Genomic DNA, 22,998 nt, shown 5'->3' on the forward strand with positions numbered 1-22,998 from the left:
TAGTGACTTCTCCTGCTGCTGAAACCTCTGCTTGAATTAAAGGCACTGGCCACTTGCCCCAAAGACACATGTTCATTAATAAACCATGGATCAAAAATGTAATGGCAACATTTTTTAAAAGGGGGGAAATAATGGAATAGACAGGGAATAAACCGCAAGGACCCTTACACCACCGAGAACTGTTCATAGTGAATGAACGTTCCCACATTGGGGTCCAGATTTAGCCAGACTGATGAAGTGTCCACTCTTTGCTAACCAATAGTTGGAGCCAAGTTAATTCCTCGAGGGTGATTCCATAGCACAACTATGTTGGCAATTCAGATGCAAGTGGCTCTGTTGTGCTTTTCTAAGACTCACTTCATGAACTTCAGTGGGATAGAATAGAAAGTCTTTATCTTGAACCTAATTGGCGTGGCTGATTACCCACCCTTGGTGGCTCTGAATATTGCCATTTGTGGCCTCCTGATTAGAGTCCCACACAAGGACCTGGATGACCAAGGAAGGTGCGTTCGTAATGCAGCTAAACAGATCAGGCGTCAAATTGCAAATCTTTCCAACACACGCCGATGGCAGGTGGTGAGAGTGGGAGAGACTCCTGGTCAGCCAATGGGATGGAAAGAACATTGAAGCCTCATCACTATCCACGGCCACAACATGTAAATGTGCACACTGCCACGGCAACTTGAACTCCGGGTGAACTGTAACCCACACTAAACACCTACTAGGCTAGTTCCATAATTTCATTCAGACATGGACATTGAAGTGGAAATTACTTCAGTTAGGTTAGAATAAAAACCATCCGAGGGCAACAAGGCGTCACAGTGGTTAGCACTGTTGCCTCACGACACCGAGGTCACAGGTTCGATCCCGGCTCTGGGTCACTATCCATGTGGAGTTTGCACATTCTCCGCGTGTTTGCGTGGGTTTCGCCCCACAACCCAAAGATGTGCAGGCTAGGTGGATTGGCCACGCTAAATTGCCCCTTAATTGGAAAAAATGAATTGGGTACTCTAAATTTATAAAAGAATAAAAAAATTAATTAAAAAAAACATCCAGTGGATATTGTCAGTGAAAATCGGGTCTTCAGTTTAATATTAGAGAGAGTGAGGATACTTTAGAACAAGTATTTAGTTTAACCTGACTCTTTTCAATTTGACAAAAGTGTATTATTATTTTTCCCCCCTGAAGCGTCTATCCAGAGTTCAATCTTGCCACATGGTTGTGGTAAGCAAATTGGAAGCTTGACCCTTCAACCCAGTGTGAATGTACATACTGGTTTAGCACACTGGGCTAAATAGCTGGCTTTTAAAGCAGGCCAAGGCAGGCCAGGAACACAGTGCAATTCTCATACCAGCCTCCCCGAACAGGCGTCGGAATGTGGCGTCTAGGGGCTTCATTTGAAGTCTACTTGTGACAATAAGTGATTTTCATTTCATTTTTAAGTTTTCCTTGTACATACTGCTCAATAACGGAGTTGTAGTTTTAGCATATTAAAGAGCGAACTTACTTTGTAAATTTTCCTATTAGTAACTTGTCACAGAGGACCTATTGTTAGGGAACTGGGAGTTGTACCACCAGTATGGTGGAGGGATTAGTAACCAGAAAGCACTACTAACAGGCTACAGGCGTTGGGAACAAATTAAGCAAAGAGCATCTATAACTCAGGTTTCATCTGTGAGATGGCCCACGAATGTGTTCAACTTGTATGGAATCTTAATTAGACCACACTTGGGGAGTACTGTGAACCATTCTGTTTGTCATACATACCGTGGAATTTAGATTCCATTAACCAACAAAAAGAATTCTGGAATATAAAGCCAGTCTCAATGATGGTGGCCATTGGGCAGCTTGGTGGTGCAGTGGTTAGCACTGCTGCCTCACGGCACCGATGTCTCAGGTTCGATCCTGGCTCTGCGTCACTGTCCGTGTGGAATTTGCACATTCTTCACGTGTTTACGTGGGTTTCACCCCACAACCAAAAAGATGTGCAGGGTAGGTGGATTGGTCAGGCTAAATTGTCCCTTAATTGGGGAATTGGATACTCTAAATTTATGGGAAAGGAATGATGGTGACCATGACAACCATCATCGATTGTCGTAAAAACCCCATCTGGTTCACTATTTTTTTTTTTCAAATTTTAGAGTGCCCAATTATTTTTTTCCAATTAAGGGGCAATTTAGCGTGGCCAATTCACCTACCCTGCACATATTTTTGGGTTGTGGGGGTGAGACCCACGCAGACACAGGGTAAATGTGCAAACTCCTCTCGGACAGTGACCCAGAGCCGGGATCGAACCTGGGACCTCGGCGCCGTGAGGCAGCAGTGTCTAGTTCACTAATGTCCTTTAGGGAAGGAAATCTGCTGTCCTTACCCGATCTGGCCTACACGTGACTCCAGGAACCACAACAATGTGATTCACTCTTAACCGAGCCCGGAAACGGCCCAGCAAGCCACTAAATTCAGGGGCAGTTACGGACGGGCAACAGGCTTCACCAATAATACCAACCCTCCCATGAAAGAATTGAAGGATATATAGAGATATTGAGGCAGGTTTTTAAAAGACGATTTGCTGAAATTAAAGATTGAACAGACTGGGGGAGGGGGGGGGGGATCTCTCTAAAAAAAAAAAAGTCTATCCTCTTATCAAACCCTTACAGTCAACCCCAAGCATTCAATTTACTAGAGGGACCTACTCGAGGTGGAGACTAGAGCTAGGGGCCACAGCTAAAAGATGGTCGCTAATAAATCAACTGGAGAATTCAGAAGAATCGTCATTACCAAGAGAGTGTGGTTAGAATGTAGAAGTCACTGCCGCAGAGAATGGTTGAGGTGAACAATATAGGTGCATTTTAGGGGGAGGAGGGGAGGAAGCTAGATAAATGCTGGAGGGAGAAAGGACTAGGCGGATTTATGAAGCTGGTTGGAAGAGGTTGACATGGGCCACTTGGGTCAAGAGGCCTACAGATACTACGTAATGCTGGGAAATGAGCCATGATTTGTGACGATGATACGTGTGGAATGAGGTAAGCCATCTGGAACACAGAGATCACCTTCTCAGTTGCAAAATGCTCATCTGGTCACTTAGGAAAGGCCAGGAACACTAAACTACGAGCCTAAAGAGAGAGAGAATGAATGTCTGAAAGGAAGTTGCCTGGAAACCAAAAATGGGAAATCTACAACGGGAAGTAACACTTCAGTACTTTTTGTGTGCTCAGACCAGGAGTGTACGATATTTGTTATGGGATGTTGTGAACATGCAACTTTCCATATTATATCGACGATGACATGATGCAGGTTTTTTTTAAAATTTAGAGTACCCAATTATTTTTTTCCAATTAAGGGGGGATTTAGCGTGGCCAATCCGCCCACCCTGCACATCTTTTGGGTTTGGGGGGGGGGGGGGGGCGAAACCCACGCAGAGAATGTGCAAACTCCACATGGGACAGTGACCCAGAACCTGGATCGAATCCGGGGCCTCGGCGCCGTGAGGCAGCAGTATTAACCACTGTGCCGCCGTGCTGCCCCGACATGATTAGTGTTTTGATGTGCAAAAAAGATTTGTAAATAACTTGTTGGTATTTAGGGTTTCACCTCTTCTCCCATTACACCTCTTTAGGCCACAAAAGGGGCGAGGAAAACTCAAGCCAGTTAAAAGACAATGCAGCCATGATTTCGGTCTCTCTCTTGGATCCGGCCTATGCCAACCCAAGTGTAGCATAACGATTAGACAGACAAGTTCAAGACCAATGATCGTTACCAGACGGATGAGCCCAGCAGAAACAGAGCCACTTCTTTCACCCAGCCACGCAAGACCCAGACAAAGGCCTTGTCCATCTGCACAGAGCCGGTTGCCCTGAAGTTAAGGTTATTGTAGTTGTTCGGTGTAGTTTAACGTGTAGTGTTTTGTGTTGCATGTCGAAGTAATCCTTGTGTGTAAATAAACCATCTTTGAACTTGAACGGACTAACTGGTTGTGTGGTCCGGTAAAGCCTTGTGGTGGTATCATTTGATACCTGGCAACTCTAAAGAGCATTATTATTAATTGGCAACATTATTGTTGTGAATGTGCAAACTCCACACGGACTAAATTGCCCTTAGTGTCCAAAAAGGTTAGGTGGGGTTACTGGGTAACGGGGATAGGGTGCAAGTTTGGGCTTAAGTGGGGTGCTCTTTCCAAGGGCCGGTGCAGACTTGATGGGCGGATCGCTTCCTTCTGCACTGTAAATTATATGATTCTATGTTGACTTTGTGCAATAAAGTGTAAACCTCCAGCAAGCCAGAAACCGGTTCTGATTTTTATTTTCATTGATTATAATCCATGATGCATCAAGTACACAAATTGATGATCATGGCCTGCTGTGTCTCAATGGGGAGCATTCTTGCCCCTGGCTCTAGTCTTTCACTAGGGAGAGGGGCACAAAAAAAATCAAGGCTGCCAATTCCAGTGCAATACTGAGGGAATGCAGCACCGCCCAATGTGTCACCTTTCAGTGGGTGCTAAAGATCCCATGCCACAATTATTAAAAGGAGGAATCACCCCGGTGTCCTTACTATTATTTATCCCTCAACCAACTCCACTAGAAACAGAATATCCAGTTATTTCTCTCATGACTGTTTCTGGGAGCTTGGCATGTGCAAATTGGTTGCTAGGTTTCTTGCATTACCATGACAATTACTCTTCCTTAGTCCTTCTGTGGTTCTTGGCAGCACGGTGGCGCAGTGGTTAGCATTGCTGCCTCACGGCGCTGAAGTCCAAGGTTCGATCCCGGCTCTGGGTCACTGTCGGTGTGGAGTTTGCACATTCTCCCTGTGTTTGCGTGGGTTTCACCCCCACAACCCAAAGATGTGCAGACTAGGTAGGTTGGCCACGCTAAATTGCCCCTTAATTGGAAAAAATGAATTGAGTACTCTAAATTTATTTAAAAAAACAACTTCTGTGGTTCTTAAGCGCTTTGGGGTGTTGGGAGATTATTTTTTAAAGGTGCTATTGAAATGAAAGTCTTTTTAATATATTTTTTAAAAATCTTGGCACAAAATTGACAGTCAGACTCAAAAGGATACAAGGATGATTAATATAGAAACAGAAAATTTGATTCTATGGGGAAGTTCTATGGTTGGAAATTAACCATATCATTAAAACCGAATAAGGAAATGAAATGATCTTACATCTCCAGCAAGTCTGTGCTATACCTGACCTCACTGTTGACTTGCAAGGACCAATATTAACCCCTCCAACAGGGTTTTACACCAGCTGCATTGTAGGCAGTATTTGGGGGAGCAATAAAGTTTTCTGGAGGTGCACCTGCACTCAGGTTGTTCTCTAAACAAATTATTTTCTCTTGGTAAATGCCAATTCCATCTCACCCACTTGCCCTTTCTCCCATTGCCTGTCCTCAATGTTCGCTCCCCTTCTGGCCAGTCCATGTTGGTGGTGTAGTCCTAATCCCTCATGCCCAGCCACCTTCTCTATTGCAATTATCAAACCCGTTCAAGGCGCCGAAGCTCTTTGCTTCAAATCGCTAACTCTGACGATGTATTTGGATGTTCCTTCTGCTCTCTACCCACACCTCTATATAATCAATGTCTCCGTTATCTACTGCCTTCCAACACTGGAATCCCATCTGTTACTGGTGATTCTATCCCATCCCTTCGCAAATTTCAAACACTGTCCATTAGATTAAAGTATGATTATTAGGAAGAGCCCAAATTCACATATCCCTCCTCCCTCACTCGCTCTCTCCCCCCCCCCCCCCCCAATTCCCGGGACAGGCCGCACAATGGTTAGCACTGTTGCTGCACAGCTCCAGGGTCCCAGGTTCGATTCCCGGCTTGGGTCACTGTCTGCGCGGAGTCTGCTCGTGTCCCCCCCCCCCCCCCCCCACCCCCCGTGTCTGCGTGGGTTTCCTCCGGGGGCTCCGGTTTCCTCCCACAAGTCCCGAAAGGCGTGTTTGTTAGGTGAATTGGACATTCTGAATTCTCCCTCTGTGTACCCGAACAGGCACCGGAATGTGGCGACTTGGGGTTTTTCACAGTGACTTCATTGCAGTGTTAATGTAAGCCTACTTGTGACACTAATAAAGATTATTATTATTATATCCTCACCGCACACAGAATCCGCACACAGAATCTGTGCCATTCCTGATGATTGCCACGACCCTCGACATAACACATCCAGAGGAATAGCTCTTGCCTTCCTGCATTCTGCAGTTATATAATTTTGTGAACTTCCTCAAATCATACAAAGATGCCTTTGCCATGCCCTCACCCCAATAAGTTGAAAACAATTCCCGTAATGAGAGTTATATTTGGGTAATGAATCATTGTTTACTCCCCCCAAAACTAGTACCCACATCAGTCATTAATTCGGAAACACTTATGAAAAATGTATTTTTTCCAATGCATGATTTCTGTTGTGTCAGGTCCATTTGAAGAACATTCTTTAGCAACAGGAAGTTGCTACGACCTCTTGTGAGTTACCCCTCAAAACGTTCAGACTAGTCAGGATGGTTGGAGCCTCTTTGTCACAAAACCTCCTGCAGGTGACTTCTGGAGGGGATTCCAACGCTGTCAGTGTGCTGCTAATGTGTAGGAGCTTCACAAACTTACACAACATGCAAAACAAGGTTGACTTTGCACCAGTGCTAGTTCTGCACAGGTGTCAAAATCTTCGAGGAGGAAGATTTGGGCTGGAGGGTGGCACAGTGGTTAGCACTGCTGCCTCACGGCGCCGAGGTCCCAGGTTCGATCCCGGCCCCGGGTCACTGTCCGTGTCTGCGTGGGTCTCACCCCCACAACCCAAAGATGTGAAGAGTGGGTGGATTGGCCACGCGAAATTGCCCCTTAATTGGATTTTTTTTAAAACTCAAGTAAAAATGTATAGGAAACAAAAACTATTAAACTTCCGCCAGATGTAATTCCCATATCTCGCACATTTAACATCCAAATTTGGTACACTATGCTTCTATCCCCTTTTATCAGCAGGTAATGATCCACCCCTGGTCTCCATTGCAACTGAAGAAAGCAAGCTTATATCAGTACTAAAAAAAGATTGTGCGTTAATATCACAGCTTATTCATCACATCTCAGGAACATCTCCAACCACCTGACTTACTGTCAATTACTTTTGAAGTCTTGCTATGTAAACAAATAGCATACAACCAGATTCCAGAAATAGCGAGCAGCCAGTTTAATTGCCAAGAGATGCTTAACACCCTGGCTTGCAGACGATGACATGCATGCAATAACAACTTCAACCACGTTAGCTGAGATGACACTGAATATCAATGAGTAACACTGAATATTACCCAGCTCAGCTCCGGCGTTTTAATCATATCCATAACTTTCTGACTCAGAGTTGAGGGTGAAATAACCCGGCTGACATTATTTGAAGGTTAGTGGGCCTGATATTGGGAGAGTGAAGACAGCAGTGCTGCTCCTCCTGTTTCACATTTTCTCCCAAATTTACACCCAGCAATAAACAATAATCAGTAACAAATGTAATGTCAATCCCCATATCAATAACAACGATCCCATCCTCCCACCAAACCCCCAAACATTAGCCCACATGGTAACATAAACAAATGACAAAAAGGAATCAGGAATCACCCATAGTCAGCATTAACACACACAGCCCCCTTCCCCCCAACTCCCACAGCCCCCAACCCCCCTTAATGTTCAGTGTGATCCAGTTCTCGAAAGTGCATAATGAATAACGCCCATGAATTGTAGAACCCCTCCATCCTTCCCCTCAGTTCAAATTTGACCTTTTCAAGCTTTAAGAATTCCAGCAGGTCCCCCCGCCACGCCAGGGCACAGGGTGGAGAGGTTCATCTCCACCCTAACAGAATCCACCTTTGGGTGATCAACGAGGCGAAGGCTACAACATCTGCCTCCGCGCCCGTTTCCAACCCCAGCTGATCCGACACCCCGAATATGGCCTCCCGAGGGCCTAGCTCCGGTTTCATGTGCATCGCTTTAGAGATTACCCGAAACATCTCCTTCCAGTAATCCTCCATCTTTGGACAGGACCAAAACATATGAACGTGGTTTGCAGGCCCCCCCCCCCCCACCCCGCAACGTTCACACACATTTTCTACCCTCTCAAAGAGCCGGCACATCCTCGCCCTTGTAAGGTGTGCTCTATACACCACCTTCCGCCGTACCAGCCCCAACCTCGCACACGAGGTGGAGGCGTTCACCCGCCGGAGCACCTCACTCCAGAACCCCTCCTCCATACCCTCTCCAAACTCTTCCTCCCACTTTGCCTTGATCCCCTCTAGCGGCGCCTTCTCCTCCTCCAAAATAGCCCCGTAAACCGCTGATACAACCCCCTTCTCCAGTCCCCCTGTCGTCAGCACCTCCTCCAGCAATGTGGAAGCCGGCTCGACTGGGAAACTCTGTATCTCCTTTCTGGCAAAGTCTCGAACCTGCGTGGATCCAATTATTTCCCCCTTGCTCCAGCCCATACTTCGCTCCCAGCTCCTTCAATCCCACAAAATAACGCAGCAAATCCTCAGGATAGTAGAAATGCGGGGCGGCACGTGGAGCAATGGTTAGCACTGGGACTACGGCGCTGAGGACCCGGGTTCGAATCCCGACCCTGGGTCACTGTCCGTGTGGAGTTTGCACATTCTCCCCATGTCTGCGTGGGTTTCACCCCCACAACCCAGAGATGTGCAGGTTAGGTGGATTGGCCACCCTAATTTGTCCCCTAATTGGAAAAAAATAATTGGGTACTCTAAATTTATTTTTTAAAAGGATAGTAGAAATGCTTCAATGTTCACAAAATTCAGAAAAAGGCACACAGGGATACAGTGGTGGATGAGGGAAGAGAGAATGAACCATGAAGACATGATGAACTGGCGCACACTTTCACACGTAGCGACCACTCATGTAGCCATTTTTAAACTGTATGGTTAATTAAATTCCCCACTCTTTTGAAGATGATGTCTATCTTTCACTGACTCTCACTGCCCCCAGGAAACAATGTCCAGTCAAAGCTGCTTTGGAGTGATTTGTGCTCTTTGAACCGCTTTTAAAATGTTCTTTCCCTCACACATACCAATATAATTTCATTAGTACATTTGAACACTGCATAGCACTGTTGCCTCACGGCACCTGGGTCCGATTCCAGCCCCGCGTCACTGTCCGTGTGGAGTTTGCACATTAATAATAATCATCACAATAATAATCTTTTATTATTGTCACAAGTAGGCTTACATTAACACACTGCAATGAAGTTACTGTGAAAATCCCCTCGTCGCCACATCCCGGCGCCTGTTTCCGGGTACACAGATGGAGAATTCAGAATGTCCAATTCACCTAACAGCACATCTTTCGGGACTTGTGGGAGGAAACCGGAGCACCTGGAGGAAACCCACGCAGACACGGGGAGAACGTACAGACTCCACACAGACAGTGACTCAAGCGGGAATCGAACCTGGGACCCTGGAGCTGTGAAGCAACAGTGCTAACCGCTGTGATACCGTGCTGTTCAATTCTCCCCGTGCCTGCGTGGGTCTCACCCCCAATCCAAAGAGGTGCAGGGTAGGTGGATTGGCCATGCTAAATTGCCCCTTAATTGGGAAAACAAAAGAATTGGGTACTTAAAATTTAAAAAAATATTTGAACACTGCGATCATGTGGGAATTTAACTTGAAAAGAAATGGTAAATTTGAAGTAAATCTGAAAAGGCTGAGCACATCTGTCAGCATCTGGGGACCGGGAAAGAGTTAATGAACTCTGTTTCCCTTTTTCTCTCCCTACAGACGCTGCCAGTCTGGTTGAGCATTTTTACGTTTCTCATTTTTATTTCAGAATTCCAACATCCACAGTACTTTGCTTTGATAAGTATGAAGGTTCAACGAAAATAGAAACAGCTGAAATGCAAAAAAGGTTATTTAGTATCGGAAATAAACCTGATTTTACCATGCTGAATGGGGCCCTTCATCAGAAGGATAAATTCACCAGACGCGACGAGGAACACTCAAAAGGTTCAACACCATCCAGGACAAAGCAGGCCATTTGATTGGCACCCCATCCACAACCTTCAACGCCCACTACCTCCATCACCGACGAACAGTCGCAGCGCGTGTACCAACTACAAGATGCACTGCAGCAACTCACCCAAGATTCCTTTGGCAACACTTTCCAAGCCTGTGACCTCGACTACCTAGAACATCAAGGGAAGCAGATGCATGGGAACACCACCACCTGCAAGTTCCCCTCCCAAAATCACACACCATCCTAACTTGGAAATATATCACCGTTCCTTCGCTGTCGCTGGGCCAAAGTCCTAGAAAGCCCTCCCTAACAGCACTGTGGGTGTACCTACACCACATGGACTGCAGTGGTTCAAGAAGACAACTCACCACCACCTTCTCAAGGGCAATTAGGGGTGGACAATAAAAATGTTGACCAGGGGGCAGCACGGTGGTGCAGTGGTTAGCACTGCTGCCTCACACTGCTGAGGACCCAGGTTCAATCCCGGCGCCAGGTCACTGCCCGTGTGGAGTTTGCACATTCTCCCCTTGTCTGCGTGGGCCTCATCCCCACAACCCAAAGATGTGTAGGGTAGGTGGATTGGCCACGCTAAATTGCCCCTTCATTGGAAAAAAAAAGAATTGGGTCCTCAAAAAAAAATGTTGACTTAGCTGTGTTTATTTGATTAATTGACTAACCTGTGTATTCCAACATTTTTAGTTAAGAATGCAAAATGTCAATAAATAAAACAGGATTTTCTTTATCGTTCTAATTACATTATTGAAATGTGCAGGCATTAGAACACAGCGATATGCGCGGGTGTCTCTCTTCTGGACACTGCAACTTCTGTTTTTCCCCCACATCATCCAATATTGCCGACTCTCTTGTGTGACAGGTATGGATATTGTTGACCCGAGACCTCTTCGAGCCTCAGCTTTGAAAAATGATACTTTGACATAGAAGGTTGGAGCATGGCATGCCCATTCTGCATCACTGGGAATGTTAGCATGCTTTTGTTTTTAAATATCTCGTGGGACTAGCAATCTGGAGGCCTGGACTAAAGATCCAGTGACTCAAAGTCAAATCCTACATCAGCAGCTTGGAGGGAAGTAAATTACCAGATTACCTAAAAAACCCATCTGGTTCAGAGGGGAAGGAAACTTAACTTCGTCTCTTGGGTCTGGCCCCTACGACACTCCAGAGCCACAGTGATGTGGTTGACTCATAGCAGCCTTCTGAACAGGTTAATCTACTCTGTTGTGAAGGTGTCACCACCATTAACTTTGAGGGTACTAAGCGTTGGCTTTAACACCCACATCCTGTGACAATTTTTTGTAAATTCTGTTTATGAAGCTCATCAACATTTGCTATCACAAGCAGAAAAGATTTTATTTTTAAATTCATCCCCTTTGCCAAATCCAAACCTGATCAGAAGACAGAAACACGTGGTGGGGGTCAATAAGAGGCTATTAAGGGAACTTGGGTTTTCAGCATTGAGAGAAAACAATAACTTAAAGGAGGGGATTTCAACAATTCTTATATAAACTGGGATGTAATTGGTGTGAGTGGTAAAAGAGCGCCCAGAATTCTTAAAATGCATCAAAGAAAATGTATTTTAGCCAGGACACAGCAAGTTCGACATTAGAAGGCGCAATTCCGGACTTAAAAGTTTTAGAAGAGGTAGCAATGGAGGAACCTTCGTCATAACAAAATGATACAGTTCGATAGAACATAGAACATTACAGCGCAGTACAGGCCCTTTGACCCTCGATGTTGCGCCGACCTGTGAAACCACTCTAAAGCCCATCTACACTATTCCCTTATCGTCCATATGTCTATCCAATGACCATTTGCATCCCCTTAGTGTTGGCGAGTCCACTACTGTTGCAGGCAGGGCATTCCACACCCTTACTACTCTCTGAGAAAAGAACCTACCTCTGACATCTGTCTTATATCTATCTCCCATCAATTTAAAGCTATGTCCCCTCGTGCTAGACATCACCATCCGAAGAAAAAGGCTCTCACTGTCCACCCTATCCAATCCTCTGATCATCTTGTATGCCTCAATTAAGTCACCTCTTAACCTTCTTCTCTCTAACGAAAACAACCTCAAGTCCCTCAGCCTTTCCTCATAAGATCGTCCCTCCATACCAGGCAACATTCTGGTAAATCTCCTCTGTAGTTGTGGAAAAGAAGATAGACTCGAAGTTAAAGTTAACAAATCTGGCCTTTCTCCAATTGATTAGCAAATACATGATTTAGCAAAAGTGGACTGGAATCAATGACATGAAAGGTAAATCAATGGCATAGCAATGGGAGGTATTCAAGACGGTTTTATAGAGGTTTCAAAACAAATATGTTCCCACAAAGAATAACAATGGAATTCCCAAATCTAGACCTTCTTGGATACTGAGTAGGGCAAGACAGCAAAGGGAAGCTTAACGTCAGGTACAAATTGCAGAAAGTCCAGAGGAGTATAGAAAGTGAGGGAGGTACAGGGAGAGCCCGGTGGTACAGTCCAGAATTAGGGTGTGGAACCAGTTGAGGAGACACTTTAGGATGGAAGGGATGTCGGTGCTAACACCGCTGTGTGGGAACCACGGGTTAAGCCGTTGGGGGGGGGGGTGGGTGTATTGGAGGTGGAGGGAAGGGGGGCTGGAGAGAGCGAGGGATCGATACCTGGAGGAGAGGTTTGCAGGTCTGGAAGAGCTGCGGGAGAGGGTCGAACTACCGAAGGGAAGCGAGTTCAGGCATATGCAAATGAGGGACTTGGCATGGAAGGAATGGAGAGGGTTTCCCAAGCTGCCGGAGTATACCCGGTTGGAGAAGGAGTCCAGACATCCAAAATAGAAATTAGTGCCACCGCCATCGACCCAATTTCTGGGAACCCTGGCGGAATAAAATATCCAATTGGCAGCAGGAACACTGCTGTTATGTGTCCCAGCTTTTGGGGGGGCTAATATTGTCTCCCCTAGAGCTACCAGGATACCAGAGGCAGGCACTCTCTAGCACCACCGGGAGCAGTGGACACTGCCAGTACTACAGGAAGCCCAAGACATGGATCAGCAGGATAGAGACAAATAGGGAAGGGAGGGTCAGGCAAGAGGGGGAGAAAAAAAAAACTATTTAAGGTAGGCGGGTGATGAGCGTGTTTACCCACAAGTGGCCCATACTTCTGGCTGGTATCTCCATTGGCCATGGTCTGCCCAAGTACCCCCACCTCCCTCCAACTTCTAACCCCACCAGTCCACAGGCGTACCTGTCATGGTTTACCTGGTGGGTTACCCACTACCGATAGGATGGCCATTTAAGCGCCTCAATTGGCTTCCAGGGCAGGAAGGCCATCCTCAAGGCGGGGGTAGTTGCAATTGCAAGATAGGCTTTGTAGTTAAGGAGGAGAGGTATGAAATATTGTTTGGGACAAAGATGGTGATTGGAGACATTAGAGGGTTAGCATGTTTGAGAGTACATACGTTTCTAGACCCAGATGAAGCATATGCCGCAATTGTATAAGGTGTTAGTGAGGCCACACCTGGAGTATTGTGTTCAGTTTTGGTCTCCTTACTTGAGAAAGGACGCTGGAGGGTGTGCAGAGCAGATTCACTAGGTTAATCCCAGAGCTGAAGGGGTTGGATTACTAGGAGAGGTTGAGTAGACTGGGACTGTACTCGTTGGAATTTAAAAGAATGCGGGGGGGATCTTATAGAAACATATAAAATTCTGAAGGGAATAGATAGGATAGATGCGGGCAGGTTGTTTCCACTGGCGGGTGAAAACTGAACTAGGGGGCATGGCCTCAAAATAAGGGGAAGCAGATTTAGGACTGAGCTCAGGAGGAACATCTTCACCCAAAGGGTTGTGAATCTATGGAATTCCTTGCCCAGTGAAGCAGTAGAGGCTCCTTCATTAAATGTTTTTAAGATAAAGATAGATAGTTTTTTGAAGAATAAAGGGATTAAGGGTTATGGTGTTCGGCGGGAAAGTGGAGCTGAGTCCACAGAAGATCAGCCATGATCTCATTGAATGGTGGAGCAGGCTCGAGGGGCCAGATGAACCTGGGACCCTGGTGCTGTGATGCCACAGTGCTATCCACTTGTGCTACCGTGCTGCCCTAGAATCATAGAATCCCTACAGTGCAGAAGGAGGCCATACGACCCATCAAGTCTGCACCGTCCCTCTGAAAGAGTACTTCATGCCACCATGCCAAGAGATGTATAAAATTATAAGGGCAGCATGGTAGCATAGTGGTTAGCACTGTTTTCTCAGCGTTAGGGTCCCAGGTTCGATTCCCTGCTTGGGCCACTTCCAGTGTGGAGTCTGCACATTCTTACCGAGTCTGCATGGGTTTCCTCCGGGTGCTCTCGTTTCCTCCCACAGTCCAAAGATGTTAGGTGGATTGGCCATGATAAATTGCCCTTAGTGTCCAAAAAGGTTAAGTGGGATTACTGGGTTACAGGGATAGAATAGAGGCGTGGGCTTGAGTAGGGTTCTCCTTCCAAGGGCCGGTGCAGACCCGATGGGCCGAATGGCCTTCTTCTGCACTGTAAATTCTATGATTCTATGTCTAGATAGAATGGGCGGCGCGATGGCACAGTGGTTAGCACTGCTGGCTCACAGCTCCAGGGTCCCAGGTTCGATTCCCGGCTTGGGTCACTGTCTGTGCGGAGTCTGCACGTTCTCCCCATGTCTGCGGGAGTTTCCTCCGGGTGCTCCGGTTTCCTCCCACAGTCCAAAGATGTGCAAGTTAGGTGGATTGGCCATGATAAATTGCCCTTAGTGTCCAAAAGGATAGGTGGGGTTACTGGGTTATGGGGACCGGGTGGAGACGTGGGCTTAGGTAGAATGCTCTTTCAAAGGCAGGTGTAGACTCAATGGGCCGAATGACCTCCTTCTGCACTGTAAATTCTACGAAGGACCCATTTCCCTGGACAGAGATCAATAATCAGAAAGCTTAGATTTAAAGGAATTTGTAGAAGTATTAGAGGGCAGTTGAGATATTTCCATTCGTGTGGGCCTGCAACTCGCTACCTGAAGGAGGATAGAGGCAGAACCCGTTTTAGTATTTGTTTATTTATTTTTAAATTTAGAGTACCCAATTCATTTTTTTTCCAATTAAGGGGCAATTTAGTGTTTCTTTTTTAATAAACATTTTATTGAGGTATTTTGGTATAACAACAACAAAACAAACACTGTACTTGAAACTATAAACATAGTTGGTGTGTTGCCTCCCAGGTGCCAGGGTGCGTGATGTCTCGGATCGTGTTTTCAGGATCCTTAAGGGGGAGGGGTTGCAGCCCCAAGTCGTGGTCCACATAGGTACCAACGACATAGGTAGGGATAGGGATGTAAGGCAGGAATTCAGGGAGCTAGGGTGGAAACTTAGATCTAGGACAAACTGAGTTATTATCTCTGGGTTGTTACCCGTGCCACGTGATAGCGAGACGAGGAATAGGGAAAGAGAGGAGTTGAACACGTGGCTACAGGGATGGTGCAGGAGGGAGGGTTTCAGATTTCTGGATAATTGGGGCTACTTCTGGGGTCGGTGGGACCTCTACAAACGGGATGGTCTACACCCGGACCAGAGGGGTACCAATATCCTGGGGGGGAAATTTGCTAATGCTCTTCGGGAGGGTTTAAACGAGTTCAGCAGGGGCTTGGGAACCTGAATTGTAGCTCCAGTATACAGGAGGTTGAGAGTAGCGAGGTCATGAGTAAGGTTTCAAAGTTGCAGGAGTGTACCGGCAGGCAGGAAGGTGGTTTAAAGTGTGTCTTCTTCAATGCCAGGAGCATCCGGAATAAGGTGGGTGAACTTGCGGCATGGGTTGGTTCCTGGGACTTCGATGTTGTGGCCATTTCGGAGACATGGATAGAGCAGGGACAGGAATGGTTGTTGCAGGTGCCGGGATTTAGATATTTCAGTAAGCTCAGGGAAGGTGGTAAAAGAGGGGGAGGGGTGGCATTGTTAGTCAAGGACAGTATTATGGTGGCAGAAAGGACATTTGATGAGGACTCGTCTACTGAGGTAGTATGGGCTGAGGTTAGAAACAGGAAAGGAGAGGTCACCCTGTTAGGGGTTTTTTATAGGCCTCCGAAAAGTCCCAGAGATGAAGAGGAAAGGATTGCAAAGATGATTCTGGATAGGAGCGAAAGCAACAGGGTAGTTGTTATGGGGGACTCCAAATATTGACTGGAAACGCTATAGTTTGAGTACTTTAGATGGGTCCGATTTTGTCCAATGTGTGCAGGAGGGTTTCCTGACACAGTACGTAGATAGGCCACCGAGAGGCGAGGCCGATTTGGATTTGGTACTGGGTAATGAACCAGGACAGGTGTTAGATTTGGAGGTAAGTGAGCACTTTGGTGATAGTGACCACAATTCGATTACGTTTACTTTAGTGATGGAAAGGGATAGGTATATACCGCAGGGCAAGAGTTATATCTGGGGGAAAGGCAATTATGATGCGATGAGGCAAGACTTAGGATGCATCGGATGGAGAGGAAAACTGCAGGGGATGGGCACAATGGAAATGTGGAGCTTGTTCAAGGAACAGCTACTGCGAGTCCTTGATAAGTATGTACCTGTCAGGCAGGGAGGAAGTGGTCGAGCAAGGGAACCGTGGTTTACTAAGGCAGTCGAAACACTTGTCACGAGTGAAGGAGGCTTATGTAAAGATGAGACATGAAGGTTCAGTTAGGGAGCTCGAGAGTTACAAGTTAGCTAGGAAGGACCTAAAGAGAGAGCTAAGAAGAGCCAGGAGGGGACATGAGAAGTCTTTGGCAGGTAGGATCAAGGATAACCCTCAAGCTTTCTATAGATATGTCAGGAATAAAAGAATGACTAGGGTAAGAGTAGGGCCAGTCAAGGACAGTAGTGGGAAGTTGTGCTTGGAGTCCGAGAAGATAGGAGAGGTGCTAAATGAATATTTTTCGTCAGTATTCATACAGGAAAAAGACAATGTTGTCGAGGAGAATATTGAGATTCAGGCTACTAGACTAGAAGGGCTTGAGGTTCATAAGGAGGAGGTGTTAACAATTCTGGAAAGTGTGAAAATAGATAAGTCCCCTGGGCCGGATGGGATTTATCCTAGGATTCTCTGGGAAGCTAGGGAGGAGATTGCTGAGCCATTGGCTTTGATCTTTAAGTCATCTTTGTCTACAGGAATAGTGCCAGAAGACTGGAGGATAGCAAATGTTGTCCCCTTGTTCAAGAAGGGGAGTAGAGACAACCCCGGTAACTATAGACCAGTGATCCTTACTTCTGTTGTGCGCAAAATCTATGAAAGGTTTATAAGAGATAGGGTGTATAATCATCTGGAAAGGAATAATTTGATTAGACATAGTCAACATGGTTTTGTGAAGGGTAGGTCATGCCTCACAAACCTTATTGCGTTCTTTGAGAAGGTGACCAAACAGGTGGATGAGGGTAAAGCAGTTGATGTGGTGTATATGGATTTCAGTAAAGCATTTGATAAGGTTCCCCACGGTAGGCTACTGCAGAAAATACGGAAGCATGGGATTCAGGGAGATTTAGCAGTTTGGATCAGAAATTGGCTAGCTGGAAGAAGACAAAGGGTGCTGGTTGATGGGAAGTGTTCAGACTGGAGTACAGTTACTAGTGGTGTACCACAAGGATCTGTTTTGGGGCCACTGCTGTTTGTCATTTTTATAAATGACCTGGAGGAGGGCGTAGAAGGATGGGTGAGTAAATTTGCAGATGACACTAAAGTCGGTGGAGTTGTGGACAGTGTGGAAGGATGTTACAAGTTACAGAGGGACATAGATAAGCTGCAGCGCTGGGCTGAGAGGTGGCAAATGGAGTTTAATGCAGAAAAGTGTGAGGTGATTCATTTTGGAAGGAATAACAGGAAGACAGAGTACTGGGCTAATGGTAAGATTCTTGGCAGTGTGGATGAGCAGAGAGATCTCGGTGTCCATGTACATAGATCCCTGAAAGTTGCCACTCAGGTTGAGAGGGTTGTTAAGAAGGCGTACTGTGTGTTAGCTTTTATTAGTAGAGGGATTGAGTTTCAGAGCCATGAGGTCATGTTGCAGCTGTACAAAACTCTGGTGCGGCCGCATTTGGAGTATTGCATGCAATTCTGGTCGCCGCATTATAGGAAGGATGTGGAAGCATTGGAAAGGGTGCAGAGGAGATTTACCAGAATGTTGCCTGGTATGGAGGGACGATCTTATGAGGAAAGGCTGAGGGACTTGAGGCTGTTTTCGTTAGAGAGAAGAAGGTTAAGAGGTGACTTAATTGAGGCATACCAGATGATCAGAGGATTGGATAGGGTGGACAGTGAGCGCCTTTTTCCTCGGATGGTGATGTCTAGCACGAGGGGACATAGCTTTAAATTGAGGGGAGATAGATATAAGACAGATGCCAGAGGTAGGTTCTTTACTCAGAGAGTAGTAAGGGCGTGGAATGCCCTGCCTGCAACAGTAGTGGACTCGCCAACACTAAGGGCATTCAAATGATCATTGGATAGACATATGGAGGATAAGGGAATAGTGTAGATGGGCTTTAGAGTGGTTTCACAGGTCGGCGCAACATCGAGGGTCGAAGGGCCTGTACTGCGCTGTAATGTTCTATGTTCTATGTTCTAGTGCAAAAGTTGTCTCCCTCCCTTACAGGTCCCATCTTTATTAACCCCCTACTCTAAGCTAAACTAACCACACACACCCCCTTCTGCTGACGATTAATTTTCCGCGAATAAGTCGACGAACGGTTGCCACCTCCGGGCGAACCCTAACAGTGACCCTCTCAAGGCAAACTTGATTTTCTCCAAAAGAGAAAGCTAGCCATGTCCGATAGGCAGGTCTCCGACTTCGGGGGCTTCGAGTCCCTCCAAGCTAATAGTAGGGGCAATTTAGTGTTGCCAATCCACCTAACCTGCACATCTTTGGGTAGTGGGCGAGAAACCCACGCTGACACAAGGAGAAATTGCAAACTCCACACGGACAGTGACAAAGGGCCGGGATCGAACTTGGGACCTCGGTGCCGTGAGACAGCAATGCCGACCACTGCGCCACCGTACTGCCCTCCTTTTTGTATTTAAATGTGGAAAGACACTTGGATATTCACTTGAAGTGCTGAGACCTAGCACAGCTGCCTCACGGCGCCGAAGTCCCAGGTTCGAACCCGGCTCTGGGTCACTGTCCGTGAGGAGTTTGCACATTCTCCCCGTGTTTGTGTGGGTTTCGCCCTCACAACCCAAAGATGTGCAGGGTAATTGGATTGGCCACACTAAATTGCCCCTTAATTAGAAAAAATGAATTGGGCACTCTAAATTTTTTTTAAAGCCTACAAAGGTTATGGGCCAAGATCCGGAAAATTGAGTTAGGCTGCACAGTTCTTTTTCGGCCTGTATGGACACAACAGATACATCTTCTGTGCCATAACTTTCTGTGATTCTATGTTAATCGCCTTGATCAATCTAACTCTAGAGCAAATCGACTGCTGGTAAGCTATCCAGTAAAGTATCCAAATAGCAAAATGCTACACAATAAGAATTTGTTCCAAATGATTCATAGCTTCAGCCCAAGTGTATGGTGTCACTGACCCTGGGGAGCTTCCAGTCTCTTATCCAGACCTGTCAAGCACAGAGACAGAGATGCTTCTGCGTTGAGTATAACCTCTTTACCCTTAAAAAGGAAATTCAATGCCACGTGTTTGAATGAATTTGCAATATCTGCCCAGTTCTTTGGGTTCACTGAAACAAGTGTCTGTTCAGCAAGGTTTAAAAAAAATAAATTTAGAGTACCCAATCATTTTTTTTCCCAATTTGGGGCAATTTAGCGTGGCCAATCCACCTACCCTGCACATCTTTGGGTTGTGGGGGTGAGACCCACATAGACACGGGGAGAATGTGCAAACTCCACACTGACAGTGACCCGGGGCAGGGATCGATCCCGGGTCCTCAGTGCCGCCGCGCCGCCCTAGTTCAGCAAGGTTAAAGCACAAATGTAACTTGATTCCAGAGTTAGAATCCGGTCTGACACTGGAGTATAGTCAACTCTTTAGGCAAGTTAATCACTCTCCCTTCTGCAATTTTAGCATCTGTCAGCACCAAGCAGAGAGCTAGTTCATATCGGCATTAACCTGGGGTGGAACGGTGGCGCAGTGGTCAGCACTGCTGCCTCACGGCGCCGAGGACGCGGGATTGATCCCGGCCCCGGGTCACTGTCGCTGTGGAGTTTGCACAGTCTCCCAGTGTCTGCGTGAGTCTCACCTCTACATCCCAAAAAGATGTGCAGGGTAGGTGGATTGGCCACGCCACATTGCCAATTGGAAAAAAACCAATTGGATACTCTATTTTTATTTTTTTTAAATATCAGTATTAATCTCGAGTGCATCATGAACAACTAAGAGGACAAACGAATGAGTGCTTGAGAAAGCCGGTGTTCAGGGAAACGTATTTGATGCAGTGAAAACAAGAAAGGTCACATATTTTTTGTGGGTGATTCGAACAAGAGGGGGCGTTTGGAAAAAGAGCAAAACACCTGGAAATCCTGGGCACGCAAGACTCAAGATGGATAATATTGGAATGTGCACTGGCCTCGTGGTGGGTCAGGCAGTGGGGGCAGCAGTGAATAGAAATCGGTGGAGATATAAGGGTCCATAGTGTGGCCAGCTAACCCTCGGATGAAGGACAACCGTGAATGTACCAAAAGGGCGGTGATAGGTTGATTGGTTTTTCTTTAGATTATCCATTTTGGAGACAGGAGTGTGACTGGCTAGGCTTCTCTTTACTGCCCATGCCTCATTGCACTTGAGAAGGTGGTGGTGAGCAACCGTCTCAATCCCTACAGTCCATGAGGTGTAGATGCACCCAACCAGTGCCATGATGGAAAGCTCCCTGTGCTTCTCACTGCAACATTGAAGGAACAACCATGAGTTCCACGCCAGAAAGGCCAGCGACTTGGGGTGCCCCCATGTACATGCCACCCTTGTCCTTTGAGGTGGAGTGGTCACGGGTTTGGATGATGTCCAGGGAGACTCGGCAACCTGAACACAATGGTATCCTTACACACACCAGGGGTCTCAACCCCTTACCTTACACTAGCCAATTTGAGAGCTTAATTTGTGGTTCATAGAATCCCTACAGTGCAGAAGGAGGCCATTCAGCCCATCTTAGAATCTGCAGTGCAGAAGGAGGCCATTCGACCCATTGAGTCCGCATCGGCCCTTGGAAAGAGCACCCTACTTAAGCCCACACCTCCACCCTATCCCCGTAACCCCAGCTAACCTTTTGTGGACACTAAGGGCAATTTAGAATGGCCAATCCACCTAACCAGCACCGACCCTCTGAAAGAGTACCGCACCTAGGCCCCCTCCCCCACCCTTTCCCAGTAACCCCACCTAACCTTTGGACACCAAGGGCCAATTTAGCATGAATCCACCTGACCTGCACATCTTTGGATTGTGGGAGGAAACCGGAGCTCCCGGAGGAAACCCACGCAGACACGGGGAGAACGTGCAGACTCCGCACAGACAGTAACCCGAGGCCAGACTCAAACCTGGGTCCCTGCGTTGAGAGGCAGCAGTGCTAACCACCCTGCCACCCTTATAAAAGAGAGCCCACCCTCCCTATTAAGAAACAGAAACTCAACTCTGAAGCAAGCTAATTATTATAACGGGGGCCACGGGTTTCTGATACGCATGGGGACCACACCCTCTCTTTCAGAATCATCCTCATCGACCAACAGTCGAGGACAGAGTTGCATTTCCGATTTGAGTGACACTGCACTGATCTGTTGCAATTACACCCAAGGGACAAATTAGGATGGTAGAGAGAAGAATGTTTTTAAATCAACTGACAAGTTACCACACATACGAAAAAAAGAGCGATGCTGCATTTCTAAATAAAGAGCCACCTGAAGCATTGAAGGGTGGGGGGTAAGGTTTACAGTCTGCTGGCACCTCCCACGGGTTCACTCAGATCAATCGACCTGGGTTATTGATTGCCAGAGGGTGTCAATATCACTTGCTAACATGAAAAGCAGTACCAGGTAATCTCAGAACAACAACAAAAATTAAGAGAGAGAAAATCCAATTCGACACATCAGATATTTTGTTTAAATGGGGGCGGGATACAAGATTGACAACCGAACATCACTTCAATCGGGAACCCAACATTTCCGACAAGGTTAAAGCGGGAGAAGTTTCAAAACTTAGGTTCCAGTCTGTCTTTTTTACCTGGGACGAAATTGACCAGGACGTGAAATAACTGATCCGAAATCTACAACTTGCATCAACTCCAGGGGAAATTTCGCACCAATAGAAAGGGGGGGGTCATATTTCTCACAATGCAAAAATCTACTCACCCAAAAAGCGTCCTTAAAGCGCAGTCGAGTCATGGCTGCAGGGGTGATGGTTTGGTGATGTGTTCTTTATTTTTCCTCTCTCTTTCTCTCTACCAACACAATCTTCACACAGCCCCACTGCTGCTTCAGCACTTGGTCCTCTACACTCTTGTTGGTAGCAACCCTGCCAGTTGGAACAAGGAAGAAAGGTTTTTGTTCAGCCAAGTGATGTCAGATGTAACCGCAATTAACACGTGAGAGATTTTTTTTTTGGCGACCCACAGGCGACTTCAGAAAGTGACAAAGCACAGCAGGAGGCAATTTATTTCGAGATTCTTGCGTGAGAGAGAGAGAGAGAAAACGAAGATGCACTCTGACAAATTTATTTTTACAAAAGTGTCTTAAGAGGACGCAGGGTGAAAGCAGCTGTCGACACAGCTGAGGTGGGAAATTCGCCTGTGCTTATTATTATTGCCTGAACAGCAATTAGCACTGGGGAAGGTTTCGCTGACAGGCAGATGGAGGAAATGGGAAGGCGGTTCTATGGAGCTCACGTTAGCTCTTTTCTTTTGTGATGCTCAGGATTTTTAAAAAAATGTATGGGATGTGGCCAGCATTTATTGCCCAATCCTAATTGCCCCTGGATGGAGTGGCTTGCTAGAACATTTCAGAAAGTTAACCTCATGGCTGTGGGGTCTGGAGTCACATGTA

General features: G+C 46.5%; 1 protein-coding gene across 2 annotated transcripts in view; it reads right to left on the reverse strand.

Moving 5' to 3' along the window:
* LOC140404359 (proline-serine-threonine phosphatase-interacting protein 1-like) overlaps window positions 1–22,620 on the reverse strand; it is a 113,807-nt gene extending 91,187 nt beyond the window's left edge. For both annotated transcript variants that reach the window (XM_072492782.1, XM_072492781.1), the window contains exon 1: window positions 22,309–22,620. In XM_072492782.1, coding sequence (XP_072348883.1) covers window positions 22,309–22,341 — 33 coding nt within the window. In that variant the 5' untranslated portion in view covers window positions 22,342–22,620. The remainder of the gene's footprint in view (window positions 1–22,308) is intronic.
* Window positions 22,621–22,998: the final 378 nt, after the last annotated feature.

This window comes from Scyliorhinus torazame, chromosome 30 (assembly GCF_047496885.1).
Source record: "Scyliorhinus torazame isolate Kashiwa2021f chromosome 30, sScyTor2.1, whole genome shotgun sequence".
Taxonomy (NCBI): domain Eukaryota; kingdom Metazoa; phylum Chordata; class Chondrichthyes; order Carcharhiniformes; family Scyliorhinidae; genus Scyliorhinus; species Scyliorhinus torazame.